General features: G+C 33.5%; 1 protein-coding gene across 3 annotated transcripts in view; it reads left to right on the plus strand.

Moving 5' to 3' along the window:
- Positions 1-15166, plus strand: part of LOC121410349 — a 74738-nt gene that overhangs the window by 57471 nt on the left and 2101 nt on the right. For 2 of the 3 annotated variants that reach the window (XM_041602373.1, XM_041602374.1), the window contains 20 exons: positions 762-895; positions 1604-1748; positions 2748-3014; positions 3618-3753; positions 4063-4227; positions 4600-4676; positions 4893-5026; positions 5520-5688; positions 6221-6588; positions 6806-7037; positions 7434-7582; positions 7965-8115; positions 8855-8985; positions 9313-9460; positions 10298-10570; positions 11346-11728; positions 12064-12292; positions 13133-13254; positions 13625-13808; positions 14356-14469. In XM_041602373.1, the coding sequence (XP_041458307.1) occupies positions 762-895; positions 1604-1748; positions 2748-3014; positions 3618-3753; positions 4063-4227; positions 4600-4676; positions 4893-5026; positions 5520-5688; positions 6221-6588; positions 6806-7037; positions 7434-7582; positions 7965-8115; positions 8855-8985; positions 9313-9460; positions 10298-10570; positions 11346-11728; positions 12064-12292; positions 13133-13254; positions 13625-13808; positions 14356-14469 (3711 nt within the window). Of the gene's footprint in view, positions 1-761; positions 896-1603; positions 1749-2747; positions 3015-3617; positions 3754-4062; positions 4228-4599; positions 4677-4892; positions 5027-5519; positions 5689-6220; positions 6589-6805; positions 7038-7433; positions 7583-7964; positions 8116-8854; positions 8986-9312; positions 9461-10297; positions 10571-11345; positions 11729-12063; positions 12293-13132; positions 13255-13624; positions 13809-14355; positions 14470-15166 lie in introns of those variants that run through there. The other variant, XM_041602375.1, reaches the window with a different exon arrangement.

A 15166-nucleotide genomic window follows, 5' to 3' on the forward strand; every position in this document is an offset into this window, starting at 1 on the left:
TTCATTTATTGAGTGATAGCCAGGATATTTTCTCAGAACCAAATTAGTAACCCAATGATTCACGAATAAAAAGCATAAATGTATGGCAAATAAAGTTGGGATGAGATTGTGTTTTATCAGGTGAAAAGCTTTTGCTTAAAGTCCCAAATCTCTAAAAGTTTGTAAACTTACTCTCATGATGACTATGAAGAAATATGTCTTGAAATCTAAAGGTGCAGAATTTGATTGACATGTTGTATAGTACTAGTATATTACACAGGAAATTCCAGGTTGAAATATACACTAAACAGGTGTGCCAATAGCAATGCAGTGTTGTTGCTTTCAGAAAGGTGAAATTAACTATGGAATGAACATCTGAGTTCTTTCTTGACTCAAATTAGTAAACAAGGAGGAATGTGTAATTTGCAATAAATCAATAGCCAATTAAACTGAGCCTAGCTATTGCATTTGAAACCACATTTTATTTTTTCAACTTCACATTTTGATTATCAAATTTAATTCATATTGAATGATTCGGTCACTAAACACACTCTTCAAAGTTATATGAATGTTGTGTAATAAATGTATTATTTGTCCAGTGATATTGATAGCAATATAATATCAGAGCAGAGAAGTGCATTAACAATGTAAGAAGTACTAGCTTGAATGTGGCATCTATAAAGTCACCTGCCTTGGAATGTTTAATAAGTAATGTTAGGATCTCCTATGATGTTATATGCATGGTTATGATATTGTTCTGTGTGTTTATATTGTTTTCTTAGCCTTAGCACCAGTGTTCCAAGAGACTGCTCCCCCTGAGTTGGTTGTTTTAGAAGGTGATACAGTAACCTTGTCATGTAATGGTTTTGGGGCTCCTAGCCCTACAATTACGTGGTGGAATGGATTGGGTCACAAGGTAAGTGATGGAGTACCAGTAAATAATTCTTTATTTCACCTTAAAATTGTGTTTTAATGTCAACTTTTCAGAGGCTAAAATTTTATTTTAGAATTACTAGTGAATGTAAATCAACAAGTGTGATTGAGTTTCAGCCTTAAAGTTAGATATTTCATGAATTTGAAAATGCAATTCAAAATTTGTATTAAAAAACATTTGTGTCAGAGTTACCTCTTATTTTTTATATTATTTTATATCATAGTGATTAACAGGTCTTGTATTATTAGAAACATGCTTTGAAGTTAATGAATCTAAAATTGGACAGTGGTCAATATGTTGCAATTTCCCAAAATATGATGACCCAAAAGTCAACAAAACATGTTTGAAAATGCAAGCTTAGATCAATGAAGATTGTTTTTCCAGTATTCAATATTTGTGTCATGTACACCTTACAAGTGCACACTGAGGCATCCTTATCTTGAACACACACACTTAAATGTGTGTTACAATCTTAGCAGTGAAGGATGCTTATTATTCTTACAGAGAATAAGAAGTTATCATGCTCATTTTGTTTCATCTGAAGATATCCATGGTGTAGAAGAATAGTGTATTGGTTTCATGTTACTCTAATTATAAAGATATCATTCTTTGTGTGCATATGTATGTGTGTTGAAAGACAGGAGAAGGTATATAGTTTTTGACCACCATACTCTCATTATTCCTTTCTAGGTTTTTAGTGAAGACAGATTACAGATTAAATCTGATGGATCTTTAGTGATATGCAACATCCAAACAACTGATGAACAAAACTACAAATGTCAGATAGAGAACCAGTTTGGATATGAGACAAGCAAGACAGAGCTAGTCATAAGAAGTAAGTCAATATCAGTCTGTTTAGTAGCTTCATACATGATCTGAGTTTTAAATTCAATTCAATAATGGTTTATTTAAAACATACCTCGCAGCCAAAGGCTGAATAAAAACATGTGTACAATTTACAATAGAAAAATACCTAAATACAAACATGCAATGACATAAAATTACTAGAACTTCTTATTGTAATGCAAGGAAATAAATTGTTGAAAGTTAATTAAATCATAATTGTATTGAACATAATAAATATTAAGTATGCAAATTATAAACACTGTAATGAGGCACATTGTACATGCATGAATGAAAAGTATTAGAAAAGAGAAGATGGGGAAGGATAAAGACAGCATAGGGAGACAGAAATAAAAAGTGAGTAAGGGGAAAGAGTAATTAAACGGAGATATAGATAGAAAGTACAGAGAGAGGATTGGGCCAGAAAGATGAAGATTAAACAAAAGGTATGCATTTAGAAACTACATATGATATTGCAAGAATAAATGTAGTAGAATTGTTATCCAATTGTGGATGATGTTTTTACTAAAATTACCTTTAAATGATCAGCATGCTCTAGCAAATTAGATAAAGTATATGTTTTCAGATAACTTATTGTCCACTTGGATATATTTTTGTTTGACAAAAAATAGAAACATGAAACTTAAAGAGGAATAAGAAAATATTTAGACTCGGAGAGCATTCCAGAAATCAAATTTCACTTGCAACTGCTTTTAGCTCCTGAAATCTATGCATATGATTTGCATAAAGCAGTTTGTTCCAGTGAAAATCTATAACAAGACATTCAGCAAAAAGTCCTTCTGATATTATTAATGGATTTATTCAAACCAATATTGATTATTGACTAATATATCAATTTCAGGTAACACTTAGTTTAATGAGGAATCATATAGACAAAATGAATATTTTGGAGAATGTAAAGAACAAATGCATATCAATAAAATGTTTTGATATATACCTCAAATCTAAAATAAAACCCTTTTTGTCACAGGCAGAACTCAGATGATAAACCCTCCTACTGACACTCGGGTCGAGGTTGGTGACCAATTATTCCTTCCATGTAGCGTGACCTCTGATCCTGTCCATCATATAACATTCAACTGGATGACCCCTAGAGGGTTAGAGGTCATTGTAGGTCCAGGAAGTGATGGATCATTGAGGATTGATACTGTATCTAAAGAGGATGAAGGATTGTATACATGTACTGCTCAATCAGCTCTAGATAGTGTGTCTGCCTCTGCTTCAGTTGTAGTTGAAGGTATATTTTTACTCCCCCTTTGACATCTTTTGACCCTGTGTGTTATATCTCCTTCATCCCGATTTCACTCTTTGCCATTCTTTTTTTTCCTTTTGGTCATGAATTAAAATATTAATGTCTAATAAAGAAATATTGCTCATTATGTAGAATATAGAAAGTGTTCCATATTCAATGAACATGCCTCGCCTGTTTTATCCACCTTTTTTTTGTGTAATTTTTTGTTAGACCAAATGGATTGCATTGTAATTGTATCTGATCAATGGAAACACAGTCCAGGTTTTCACACTTAATACATCATTACACTGAATCTTTGCCTTTTCCTTTCTAAGATCACTAGTTTAATATTGTATATACTAATATATAATAGATACTAATGATAGCAATGGAAGAACTTATACCTCTATGCTCCAATCAATATGATTTTTTTTTCCTAATCCTGTCTCTCGCAAAATATAACTTTTTAATGTCTAATCTTTCTTCTCTGAAATTTACTCCTTTTTTGTCTCACATTGACTTTATCAACAGGAAATATCACTATGTGGTATGGCTAAGTATTTCTAAATGTTTCCTTTCTGTCTTTTTCCCTCTATTTTCTTTTCCTAGAGAGATCAATCCCTCTATTATGTGGTAATGGTATCATAGACAGTGAGGAAGAATGTGATGGAGGAACTTATAATACATCTAACCCTCATCCATGCTGTACAATGTTCTGCCAATGGAGAGATGATATACCATGCAGGTTAGAATGGTATTTGATGAACAGCATTTTAAAAGTGATTTTATGGAATTGACTGACGTTAATCATTACAAAACAACCAATCATCAGTAGTTTCTCTGCAATACCATATTCTCAACCGATAAAAAAATAGGGGTTCTATAGTCATATTTGATGAGAGAGTTACTTACAGTTTTTTGTTTTAATTAATTGGCCTAAGGGCTAGGATTTCAATTTGTCATTGGTATTTTCAGTATTCAATTTATGACAGATTTGATAAATTTAGGTATTTGTGCATTGATTTTCCCCTCTTTGTTTTCTCTCTGATCACAGGGAAGACACACAGTGTTGCAAGGATTGTCAGCTCCAACATCCAGGTATACCATGTGAACTTGATCTAGAATATCCAGAATGTTATCAAAAATCCTTCTGCAATGGCCAAGACACAGAATGCCCTGAAGTTGATTACGTTCAGAATGGAATGCCATGTAGGAATGAGTAAGTTCAGCTGATTTCTCCTTTCTTCTGGGCCATGTAACATTACAGATAAAATCAGTTGTATAGATAAGTGGAACTGTACCTCTGTGGTATACGAAAAGGTTACTTTATACTGTATAGGCAATATGTGACAGTCCTAGTCTTTAAATGTCATTTGAAAGTACTCACAAAAATATATAATGTTTTTTTCATACCCTTTATGATGAATTTAAAACTTTATTTGGAAAGATGAGACCATCTCAATGAGTTATATATTTAAATATTTTCCTGAGAATAAAGCAAGTGTGTGTTATTATCTTATTGCTTTATCCATGTGTAAAATTATTGAATTATAGTTACTTTATATTTCAAATATTTTTCATTTCAATACAGTGGTCAATGTTTAGATGGTGAATGTATTCCATTCTGTGAGTTAAGAGGAGGATTTGAGTTTTGTGATTGTCCATCAGGTATGTACACTCATACATTGTTAAATTCAAGTCTATATTTCTCTGAAAAAACACATATCATTATCATTTGCAAATTATGTGATATGTTAAAACAGAAAAAGTACATATTTAATTGCTTTTGTTTTGAGGATGAAAGATACATAGCTATGTGAAATCAATCAAATAAGCAGATAACTCTTTCACAAATATATATAATATTTCCTTTCCATAAAACAGATGGTAACACCTGTGTACATTGCTGTATTCAAGATGGTGTCTGTTCACCATTTATGAATCAAGGGAATAATAGTACTGTCCCTCGACCAGACAATAATGGGGCATCATGTGGAAGAAATGGTGTTTGTAGGCAGGTAAGTACAGGCAAAGAGAACTTAATCCCCCCCCCTCTGTCTCTCACTCTCTGTCCCCCCCCCCCCCACCTTGCTCCACATTTCTATCCATTTTTGTCTTGCCTGTATAGTAGAGCGAGGCTATAGGCGCAGCTTTCCCGACGACGGCGGTGTCTTTAAGTTTTTGAAATGTCATCATAACTTTCAAAGTTTATGGAACTAGTTCATAAACTTGGACATAGGGGTTATGGTGCATCACTGAAAATCTTGCCTTAGTTTCAGGGCACATGACTAAGGTCAAAGGCCATTTAGTGTTATCAGACTTTGGCCATGTTGAATGTATTTGTGGAATTGTCATTATAACTTTAAAATTTTATGGATCTAGTTCATTGAACTTGAACATAAGAGCAACCAAGTATCCCTGAATATTCTGTGTGAGTGTACGTGTAGAGATAACTCTCAAATCTGCATGGAAATGAGGTTTTAATGAAGTCTTGTGCATCCATAATTTTAGGGTGAGTGTGTCGGAGAGGATGCAACACCAATACCAACTCCAAGGATTACACCTACAACTACACCAACAACTACATCAGTACCAACAACTACATCAGTACCAACAACTGCATCCACCACAGTAAAAACCACTACAACAATGATCAGTACAACCCAAGCAACTACAGTCGGTGAGTCACTGTATGTCATAGAATTGTTGTGCAAGTTTGTTTCTTTAGATTAAGAAATGTTCATATAAAGAAGAGTTTATTTTATATTGTCACCTGAATCATAGCAGTCTTATTGTACTAGCTGAAACTGCATTATATCTTCTATATTTTTATGTATGTCATGAGGATAGGTGTTAACATGAAAACAAACATTAGCCTGTATGTGAAAAGAAACATAAATCAAACATGTAGAAATTCCTTCTTTTATAACACAGAGTATATACATCACCCTACTTTCAGTGTACATACTCACTCAAGAAATCATGGGTTTAGAAGATAAAATTGAAAAGGGAATTGATGACACTCAAAACTTATTCATTTTTAGAACAGAAAAGGGGAAGTAATAACTTTTGTTCATTCTTGATAAACGCAATGCTCAGTTGAAGTTAAAGGGGAAGTAATAACTCTCAACTATTCTTGATAAACAGTAGAACAGTAGAACTCCAGCAATGTGTGAGATGTATTATTTATTCTTTTTTTTTTACATCTATAGGAAACAGAGTGCCTAGTCCTCCATCAGAGGTAATCATGACATCACTCTCATCACCTCTTGATGTCCAACTGTCTTGGTCAGTTGAAGATGACGAACACATCTCTCAATTTGATGTAGAAGCACAGACGACCTACTCTCAGGGTAGCTGGACTCTCCTTGCCAGTGTACCTTCAAACAAGACCCAAGCAAGAGTCAATCTAGCACCATACATGTCCTATAGGTTTAGGGTCACTGCAGTCAATGGGGTTGGCAGGTCAGAGCCACAGATGACCAGTGGTCAGTATTTCACTCCTCCAGACAGACCAACCAGCAATCCAAATAATATCACCTTTACCGTAGAGAATGGACAGGTCATCATCCACTGGGAGGTATTGACTATATTTAAGGGAATTTTCAATATTTGTATGTTGTTTCTTACTTGATACATAAATATGTTTTGATTGAAGATTCTATCTTGTTCTGTATAAGAAAAGCCTCTGTAAAATTCAACCATTTTCATTCACCCTCAATCCATATTGTACAAAAATAAAAATTTAGAAAGCTGTTAGTTTGATAGACCACTTTAAATTATTTTCTGATTCCCAGGCACTAAAACTAGAAGAGCAAGGAGCCCCTTTCTTCTCCTACAAGGTACTGTGGCGCCCTCTTGGTATGGACACCTGGCATGAAGAATCGATACAGATGTCACAGTATACATTTACTATCCCTGGTAGCCAAGAGGTTGGTCAGTACGAAGTCGCTGTTCAAGCTGTCAATGCTGTCGGCTCTGGACCAGAACCAGATATTATCACCTATGGATCTGTCAAGACAACAAAAGGTATTTAGAATGGGGAAGAATTTCTTACTTTTTTCTCCACAATCATAATCATGACTATCAGCAACCGTACAACTACAAAAATAAATAAACCCTTGATATATTTTATACGATAGGCTGTTGGTCATTTGATTTGATTCCTCCTTTTCAATAGGGTCAGTTTTGAAAAGCATTATCCAAAGTTGAATAATATATGATATAACTGATATCAGCCAAACCTGAGTGTATGTCTCTGCTTTGTCAATGTTGCATGTCAAATGTATGGTGTTCGCCAATCAATGATTTGACGCTACTTTAGCACTAATATTACTTCAACCAAATCTTGCTATCTTGAAAGATGCTCCCTATTAGTGATGTTTTCAGGTGAGGTAATTCTCTTTGTTCTTCTGATATTCACAGCTACATTGACTACTGCTTCACCATACCTAGAATTTAGCCAAAGACCACCAAAAGAAATGAAAGTTTTGGTTGGTAGTCCTTTGACTCTACCATGTCAGGCTGAAGGTTTCCCTACACCTCGTATTGAATGGTTCTTCAATAGACTCATGGTATGTGCATATTGCCCATTAACCTGTATTAAGTACCATATAAATGTTGTTGTTATTGATATTATCATCACAATCATCGTCACCATCATCATCATTATTAACCTTTAAAGCAACAGTCACTGTTGTCATGGTTGAGGTTACATTTCCAAATAAGATTTATATTAAACTTGTACATACTATGCTGAAATTAATTTACTGATCTCATCATTATTTATGCATAAATATTACATGTGTATACATCTTCCTTGAAATTGCAGACATCTGTTTCTTACTCATATACTAATTCTTAAATTTAATTAAATAAACTTTGTTTAAGAGTAATTTGGTTCTAGTAGATGATGTAATAAGTGAAAGAGGCTTTTTTGTGTGACTTGATTTTCAGGTTGTGAAGACTGATCAAGTATTAGTGAGAAAAAATGGTGAATTAGTGATAGATCCTGTAGACCTTTCAAACACAGGTATTTACACATGTAGGATTTCCAATGATGTCTCTGGTCAAACCCAGACAGCAACCAGTGATGTTGCAGTTGTAGGTTAGTATTAGTTTAATTTTTTTTCATTTGACCCAGCTTTTTTTTAAAAAATAATTTCTTTTTTTGTATGATATAAGAAGTAATTGTATTCCATTTATATGATTTCATGTTTCTACTTTTAGTATCATTTATTTTAAATCGTACACATGTTTTATTCAGCCTTTGGCTGCGAGGCATGATTTAACAAACCATTTTTTTCGCTTTGCATAGCATAGCGAGACTATAGGCACCGCTTTTCCGACAGCGGCGGTTAAGTTTTTTAAATGTCATCATAACGTAGAAAGTATATAGATCTAGTTCATGAAACATAGACATAAGAGTAATCAAGTATTAATGATTGTTTTGCACATGCTTAGGTCACATGATCATGGTCAAAGGCCATTTGGATCAATGGACATAGTATTTTATTATCACATGAATATTTCATTTTGTGAATAATAATTCAATAGCTGTTTTCAAAGTCAACACTGCTGCTGTATCAAATCACGTAATGCAGGCGAGAGTGCCAGAGGCGTTCCACTTGTTTAATTTTTTTTTACTTGCATTGAACTTTTAAAAAAAAAATTGTCAACCAAATGTGATTATTTTTCAGTGTTGAGGTTTTAGTAGACACATACCAGTGAATTATAATATGTGATGAATTTATTTGGGGACCAATCTTTAACATTGCCATCTAAAAGACATTACATTAAAAAGTTTTTTATTTTTTAATATATTTTTTATCACAATATTTTGACAGCACCCATGCTAGTTTTCTTCACTAGACCCCCTGCTGTAGTAGATGTTCTGGTAGGTGAGAGTATTTTGCTGCCATGTCAGGCTGGTGGATTCCCTCAGGCAACACTAGTATGGAGGTTCAATAATGAAGAAGTAAGGAAAGAATGAGTGTTTAAGTCAATTTAAGTATTAAAAAGTTGATAAAATTGTACACCATGTCATTGCAATCAACATTTTCTCTTTTCACTTATTCACTTACATCTTTCTTCCAACTTTTCAAATTTATCTGTCGTCAAATTGCTAATTGTTATTCTTTAATAATTGAATCTATTCATATGCAGATGTTTTTATATCCATGTGTTAAATCCTAAAATATTAGTAGTGCGAATTGTTAATGATCTCTTTTTGTCCGCCAATATCAGTCTGTCCTATAAATACTTGTTTTATTCTAATCTGGATTTATTTTATTTAATCCTTTAGATTGATTATGGAGTTGACATCTACATGGCAGAAAATAATTCCATCATCATACCAGTGGCTGATAAGTCTCATACTGGTCAATACCAATGCATTATATCAAATGGTCTTCACAATGTCAAAACAGTTGAAAGCCAAGTCAATATTAGAGGTATGATATTAACATCAATTAAGTTATTCTGCAACATGCATAATCTTCCTTTTAGTACCTCATACTTATCATAGGAAATAAGGATGGAAATGTAAAAAACCAGAAGTTATGTTTACAGAGAATAGCAGCAGGTTATGTTGTCATATTAATATTTCTGGGATGCATGAAATTTTATTTATTAGGCAAGGTTGTTACATTTGTTACATTCGATAGATAATATACATTAAGTCTATAAATATATAAAGGCTTTTGAAAATCTAGCAAAATTTATGGGTAATGAAGTGATATAAAATATTTTTTAAAAATTCCCGGGGCAATTTTCTATTAATTTATTTTACCCCAGGCTTGCCGATGGTATAGTAAATTTGATAGAAAGTTGTCCTAAGGGAAGAAACATTACTATTTTATCTCTCTTTATTGCCAATTTTGATGGAGCCAAGAAAGGCATTGTGTATTTGTTTTGTACCCCTTCTAGAACATTAGATCAAGTTAACCTATGTACATGTATTTATGTATAATCATTCTAAATCAGTTCAAATTAGGCCTAGCTAGCGGTCACTAGCTAGACCTAGGTCCTAGCTCCTAAGCTAATATTAGTCAGTGCTAGTTCTTGTGTAGGCTGCGTCTCCAGTTACTGAGAGAGGTCCACTAGCGCTGGGATTGCGCTGCTGCAGTTTAGAAAATTGCTTTATCATGACAATAGTAATTTTTCTCCCACTCTCAGATTTTGTAGTGGAAACTTTACTTTTATGATGTGCTATAGAAGTCCAATGCAACAAACTTTAATGTAAGGGATATAATAATAGCCAATGTTGTGTATATTACTATCCTCTGCAGAGCCTCTTGAAGTTAACGTAGAGCCAGTTGGTATCTTGACTATCATTGGATCATCAATCACCATCCCATGTACAGTCATCCATGATCATCCTCTACAGACAGTATACTGGACTCATAATGATGAACAAATTTATATTAACTATATCAATCAGACTCTACAAGACTATTCTCTTGTCATAGACTCAGTATTGTGGAGTGACCGAGGGCTGTATAGGTGCATTGCGGAAACAGCCCTTGATTCAAACAGTGATTCGGTTGAAGTGGTTATTCAAAGTAAGTATCTTCTCTATTTTCTCTATTGTCATGATATAAGCCATAACAATTAATTTGTTATGTATAAATTAATGCAAAGCTATTCTTCAAATTAGTTTGGCAAGTTATTCAAAATGACAGAAGATGTTATCACAAGAAGTGCAGTATTATGTTGTGAAAAGATGCGTCAGAAAGATCGAAGATCACTGTAAATCGTCATGGTATAAATCTGAGAATACTAATAGTTGAATTATTAATTTTCATCAGTTGTCATGGGAAATTAAATACCTTATTGGTGTTTATCCATTTAGGGAGAAAAGACTTCATCATAAAAGATGTTACATAATGTATTGGATATTCTACACATTTCCTCATATATGGTACATGAATATTCAATTAATTTTCTCACTTTTCAAGACTCCATAACCAAACATTTTTGTGATGCTGAGGTGATCAATGTCATTTGATTGGAAAACAAGTTTCTGACTCCACTTATGTATTATTGAAAATCAGCTATAACCTAATTATATCACAATTTTTTGATCAGCCAATTATGATTTTCTCCTTATGAAAACTGAAGACAATGTCTTTTAAGTTCATTCCAACATTTCCAATTTTGTAATCTAGTAATTGTGCAATTTAGTGTCTTTATATTGATCTCACAAGGAGAACTTGCTATTTCTATAGACTCCTATTACCAAGCAAATATGTAACAATATTAGCTCTGTTATATGTATTTTTGTTTTGGATCTTAAACTCATTCACTCATTCAATAATTTTTATGTTTCCTCCACAGCTCTACCAGATGTCCCAACTAATATAATGACCAATACTAGTCAAGGTGGGTCAGAAGTGACTGTTTTCTTTGATGCTCCATTCGATGGTAACTCTCCCATCTCATCATATGTAATTGAATACAGCAGTCCAGAAGCTGAAGTACCATGGCAAGAATTAAAAACTATCGCTCCTGGTAACCTAAGTCAGGTTGTTACCACGGTAATGATACCTCCATTTTACAGTTACTATGTGAGGGTTAAAGCAGAGAATGAGTTTGGAATGTCTGCACCAAGTGAAGCATCAAATCCTATTTATGTGAGACCAATAGCACCTACCCGCAACCCATCTGGGGTCATGACTGAAGTATTGGATGGAGGCAGTAAGATAAATATTACTTGGGAGGTGAGATTATATAAATATATATGATTATATAGATATGATATATTAATATATATGAATTAACATACAAATGGGCTGTTTAATGGGCTAACAAATATTTGTAGGTGGAAAAATATCATTTTCTAATTTCAATGCTTCGTCAATTTCAATGGAAAGCTTTTCTGAATTTTATACTGCTTCCAGATGTCATTCGTTTATAAAGTAAGATCCGGAGTGTAATTCAGTCATTTGGAAATGGATTGAAAAAAGTGTGAATTGATAAATGTCTACCATAAAATTCACATTCTCTGGAGTTGCATCTAAAATACTCCATGTTTTGTTGAATTCTTATCCACCAGCCTCTAAAGAAATCTGAATTGAATGGTCCAGGATTCTATTACCTGATTGATTTACGTGGAGCTAATCAGCGATTTGGATTCATGGTGACCATTGAATTCTTTCATCAATCTAACATTGTAGTAGATGTAGATCCTACTCTCATGCCATATGAAATCATGATTCAATCTAGTAATGAGATTGGATTGGGTCCTATACCGGAGATTTACACTGCTGGTATTGAGGAAATGGGTAAGATCTCATCTTTATTCCACTACTCTACGCTTCGATTTATTGCATGTAAAATTGGTTCATTTCCTGCATATTTGAATGAGTATTGGATAGATATGTAAAAATGATGTATTTTGAGCTTGGTATTTCTGCTAGAGAAAGAAAATGGTATTTGATACCTTGACCGAGACTGCTGACTCATTGTCATCTACACATCTTGGGCCTGTTGCATATAACTTTTTACCTTAGAAAACTCTGGTGAAAACTGAAAACTAAGGTTAGTCTGATTTCTGCCATTGACTTTAACACAGGGCAAAAACTCTGGTAAAAATAACCCGAGTTTTCTCAGGTAAAAAGTTTTATGCAATGGGCTCCGTGTTTCATTTGATAGGTTTATACTAAATGAAATTTTTGAAAGTTAATAAATGATAGTTGATTCCATATGGGACGCACCCTTGGTCTAGGCATGTATTTAATTGTTATGCAAACAGATGATTAAATACTCTATCAACTAACGCCATGATGACTAAACCAACTTGGTCTACTGTCAATTTGGTCCACCCATCGTGTGTTCTAACTGTCATGCCCAGTTTGTCAAATTTGCACTTTTTTTGACACTTATAATTATGCATTTTTTTTTCAAATAAAAATTTATATAGTTCATAATCAGTTCATTTAATCCTATAGACTTAGTTGTAGACCAAGTGGATATTAGACAAAATGAGTATAGCCTATAAACAAAGACAAAGACAAACTGGTAAATTTATTAAATAATAATAGTAAGACAAATGGGTAATAAACAAACCGGTTGTTGACAAATCATGTTTATACCAGATGACAATTTACCCATCATCATTATAGGTTTAGCTGTTCCTGATGCTCCTACCAATGTGATGTTGAGAATGACCACACCCACTTCCATTAATGTATCCTGGGATCCTTTACCTCCTAGACCATCTTATGGAGAAGTCTTTGGCTACAGGGTGAGTGGTCCAACAAAGATTGCCTGATTTAAGTTACCAGCAAGAAATCCATACACTTGAAAAATATAAAGATATCATGTTGGTCAATCTGAGAATTTGGCTATTTTGTTTTTTCTGGTCCCCAAATTTCTCTTTTATATCCCAGTTTTCTCTGTTGTGAGGATGTTCATCAATTAACCTTTGTTGATCAAAAATAAATCAGATACATTTTTTATAATAATTTATAACCAGATGAAACCACTTCCCTTCAAACTATTTAATCATCATTTTTCTATCTGTTTTTCTTATTTTCCTTTATGTCAGCTTATTCATCATCCCCATTCTTACCCTTTTCTTATACCCCCTCTCTCTCTCTCTCTCTCCATCTCAGGTTGTAGTGGAGGCAACTGAAGCCTTGTTTGGTGCTAGACCAGAGAGCTGCTTGTCAACTACATTAAATTGTGAGATTGCAGGTCTACATCAAGGCAAAACATACAGAGTGATTGTAATAGCTAATGGAGCTGGTGGGGAAGGCTTTAGCTCTATGCCTGTAACTATTACCATACCTGGAGATTGTGAGTTGAGAGTTTAGTCATCATTTCCTTTATTGCTCTATCATTTTTGCAAGAGATTGGGATTTATTTATTTGTTTATTTAGTGTTATATTTTGTTTATTGGATGTAGAGTTGATGTTTGGTTGGTGTAGGAGAGTGTTATAGTGCAGACTGTTAAAGAGAAAACACATTCAATGAATGGGAATTCTTATAAAATATATGCCAATGAATGTTTTCAAATGAATTCGTAAAGAATTTGCTCTGTTTTACAACTTGAAGACGGGTATGATAAAATTCTTAAATTGATATGAGTGATAAATTATTGTTTGGCAATATTTTGTACATGTCTCATATTGAATTTCCATATACATGTATATGTTTTCAGAATTCAAGATTGTATCTTAGTATTATTCATTATAATATGTACCTGATTTTCCATTCATTGTCTATGTATTTGTATACCCGTACCTATTTAAAAAGGAATATATGATTTTATTGCAAATCATTAGAGTTAGTGACAATAAAACAATGTTTACAACTTTTTTTTTAATAATTTATTTGATGACAGTACCATCTAAAGTTCGGAAGCTGAAGGTGAGAGCATGGGCTAGGACAATGCTGATTAAATGGGAACCACCAGAAAGTGGAGAGGTACAAGGATATGTTGTCATCTATAGAACAAGTGAGTAGAATCTAAATTTGTTATAACTTATCTCTTATTTCCCCAGTCCTCTTTCATTCCTATCTCTGGTAATACCAAAGTTAAGATGCAATACCATGACGTGATTCTTTCCCCAAACTTATTTACCCATTCCTCTCTTGACGTATGTTCTCAACATAATTTGCCATTGTGCTGTCCTAACTTGTCCTTAATTGATATACTCTAATCAATCAGGTGGGTGTTTCATAAAGCTGTTCGTAAAGTTACGAACGACTTTACGCACGACTGGAACATGTTCTTAGGTCATAACTCAATTACACAGTGATATCACATAGCACAAGAAAGGATCACCAGTCATGCGTAAAGTCGTTAGTATCTTTATGCTTTATGAAACACCCACCTGTACATGTCAGAAGTTTCTCATGTTTTGATACCATTTATTTATTTATACATCATTAATGTGCTGGGAATGTCGTGGTACTGCTACTAATGTGTCGGTCACAATAAATATTATGATGAGGATGACAGTTACGAAGATAGTGATGGTGGTGAATTTAATGGTTGTGGTGTTGATTAGTAGGTCAACAATAATGTCATTAATGTCAACAGATGATGGTGGTGATGATGCCATTGATGATTTTGTTGTTAGTGATGGTGGGCTTGATATATCACCGACAAAAAGGACCATGATTATGTTAATTATATCAATGATGGTTAA

The sequence above is a fragment of the Lytechinus variegatus genome, chromosome 3 (genome assembly GCF_018143015.1).
Source record: "Lytechinus variegatus isolate NC3 chromosome 3, Lvar_3.0, whole genome shotgun sequence".
In the NCBI taxonomy this organism is placed as follows: Eukaryota; Metazoa; Echinodermata; class Echinoidea; order Temnopleuroida; family Toxopneustidae; genus Lytechinus; species Lytechinus variegatus.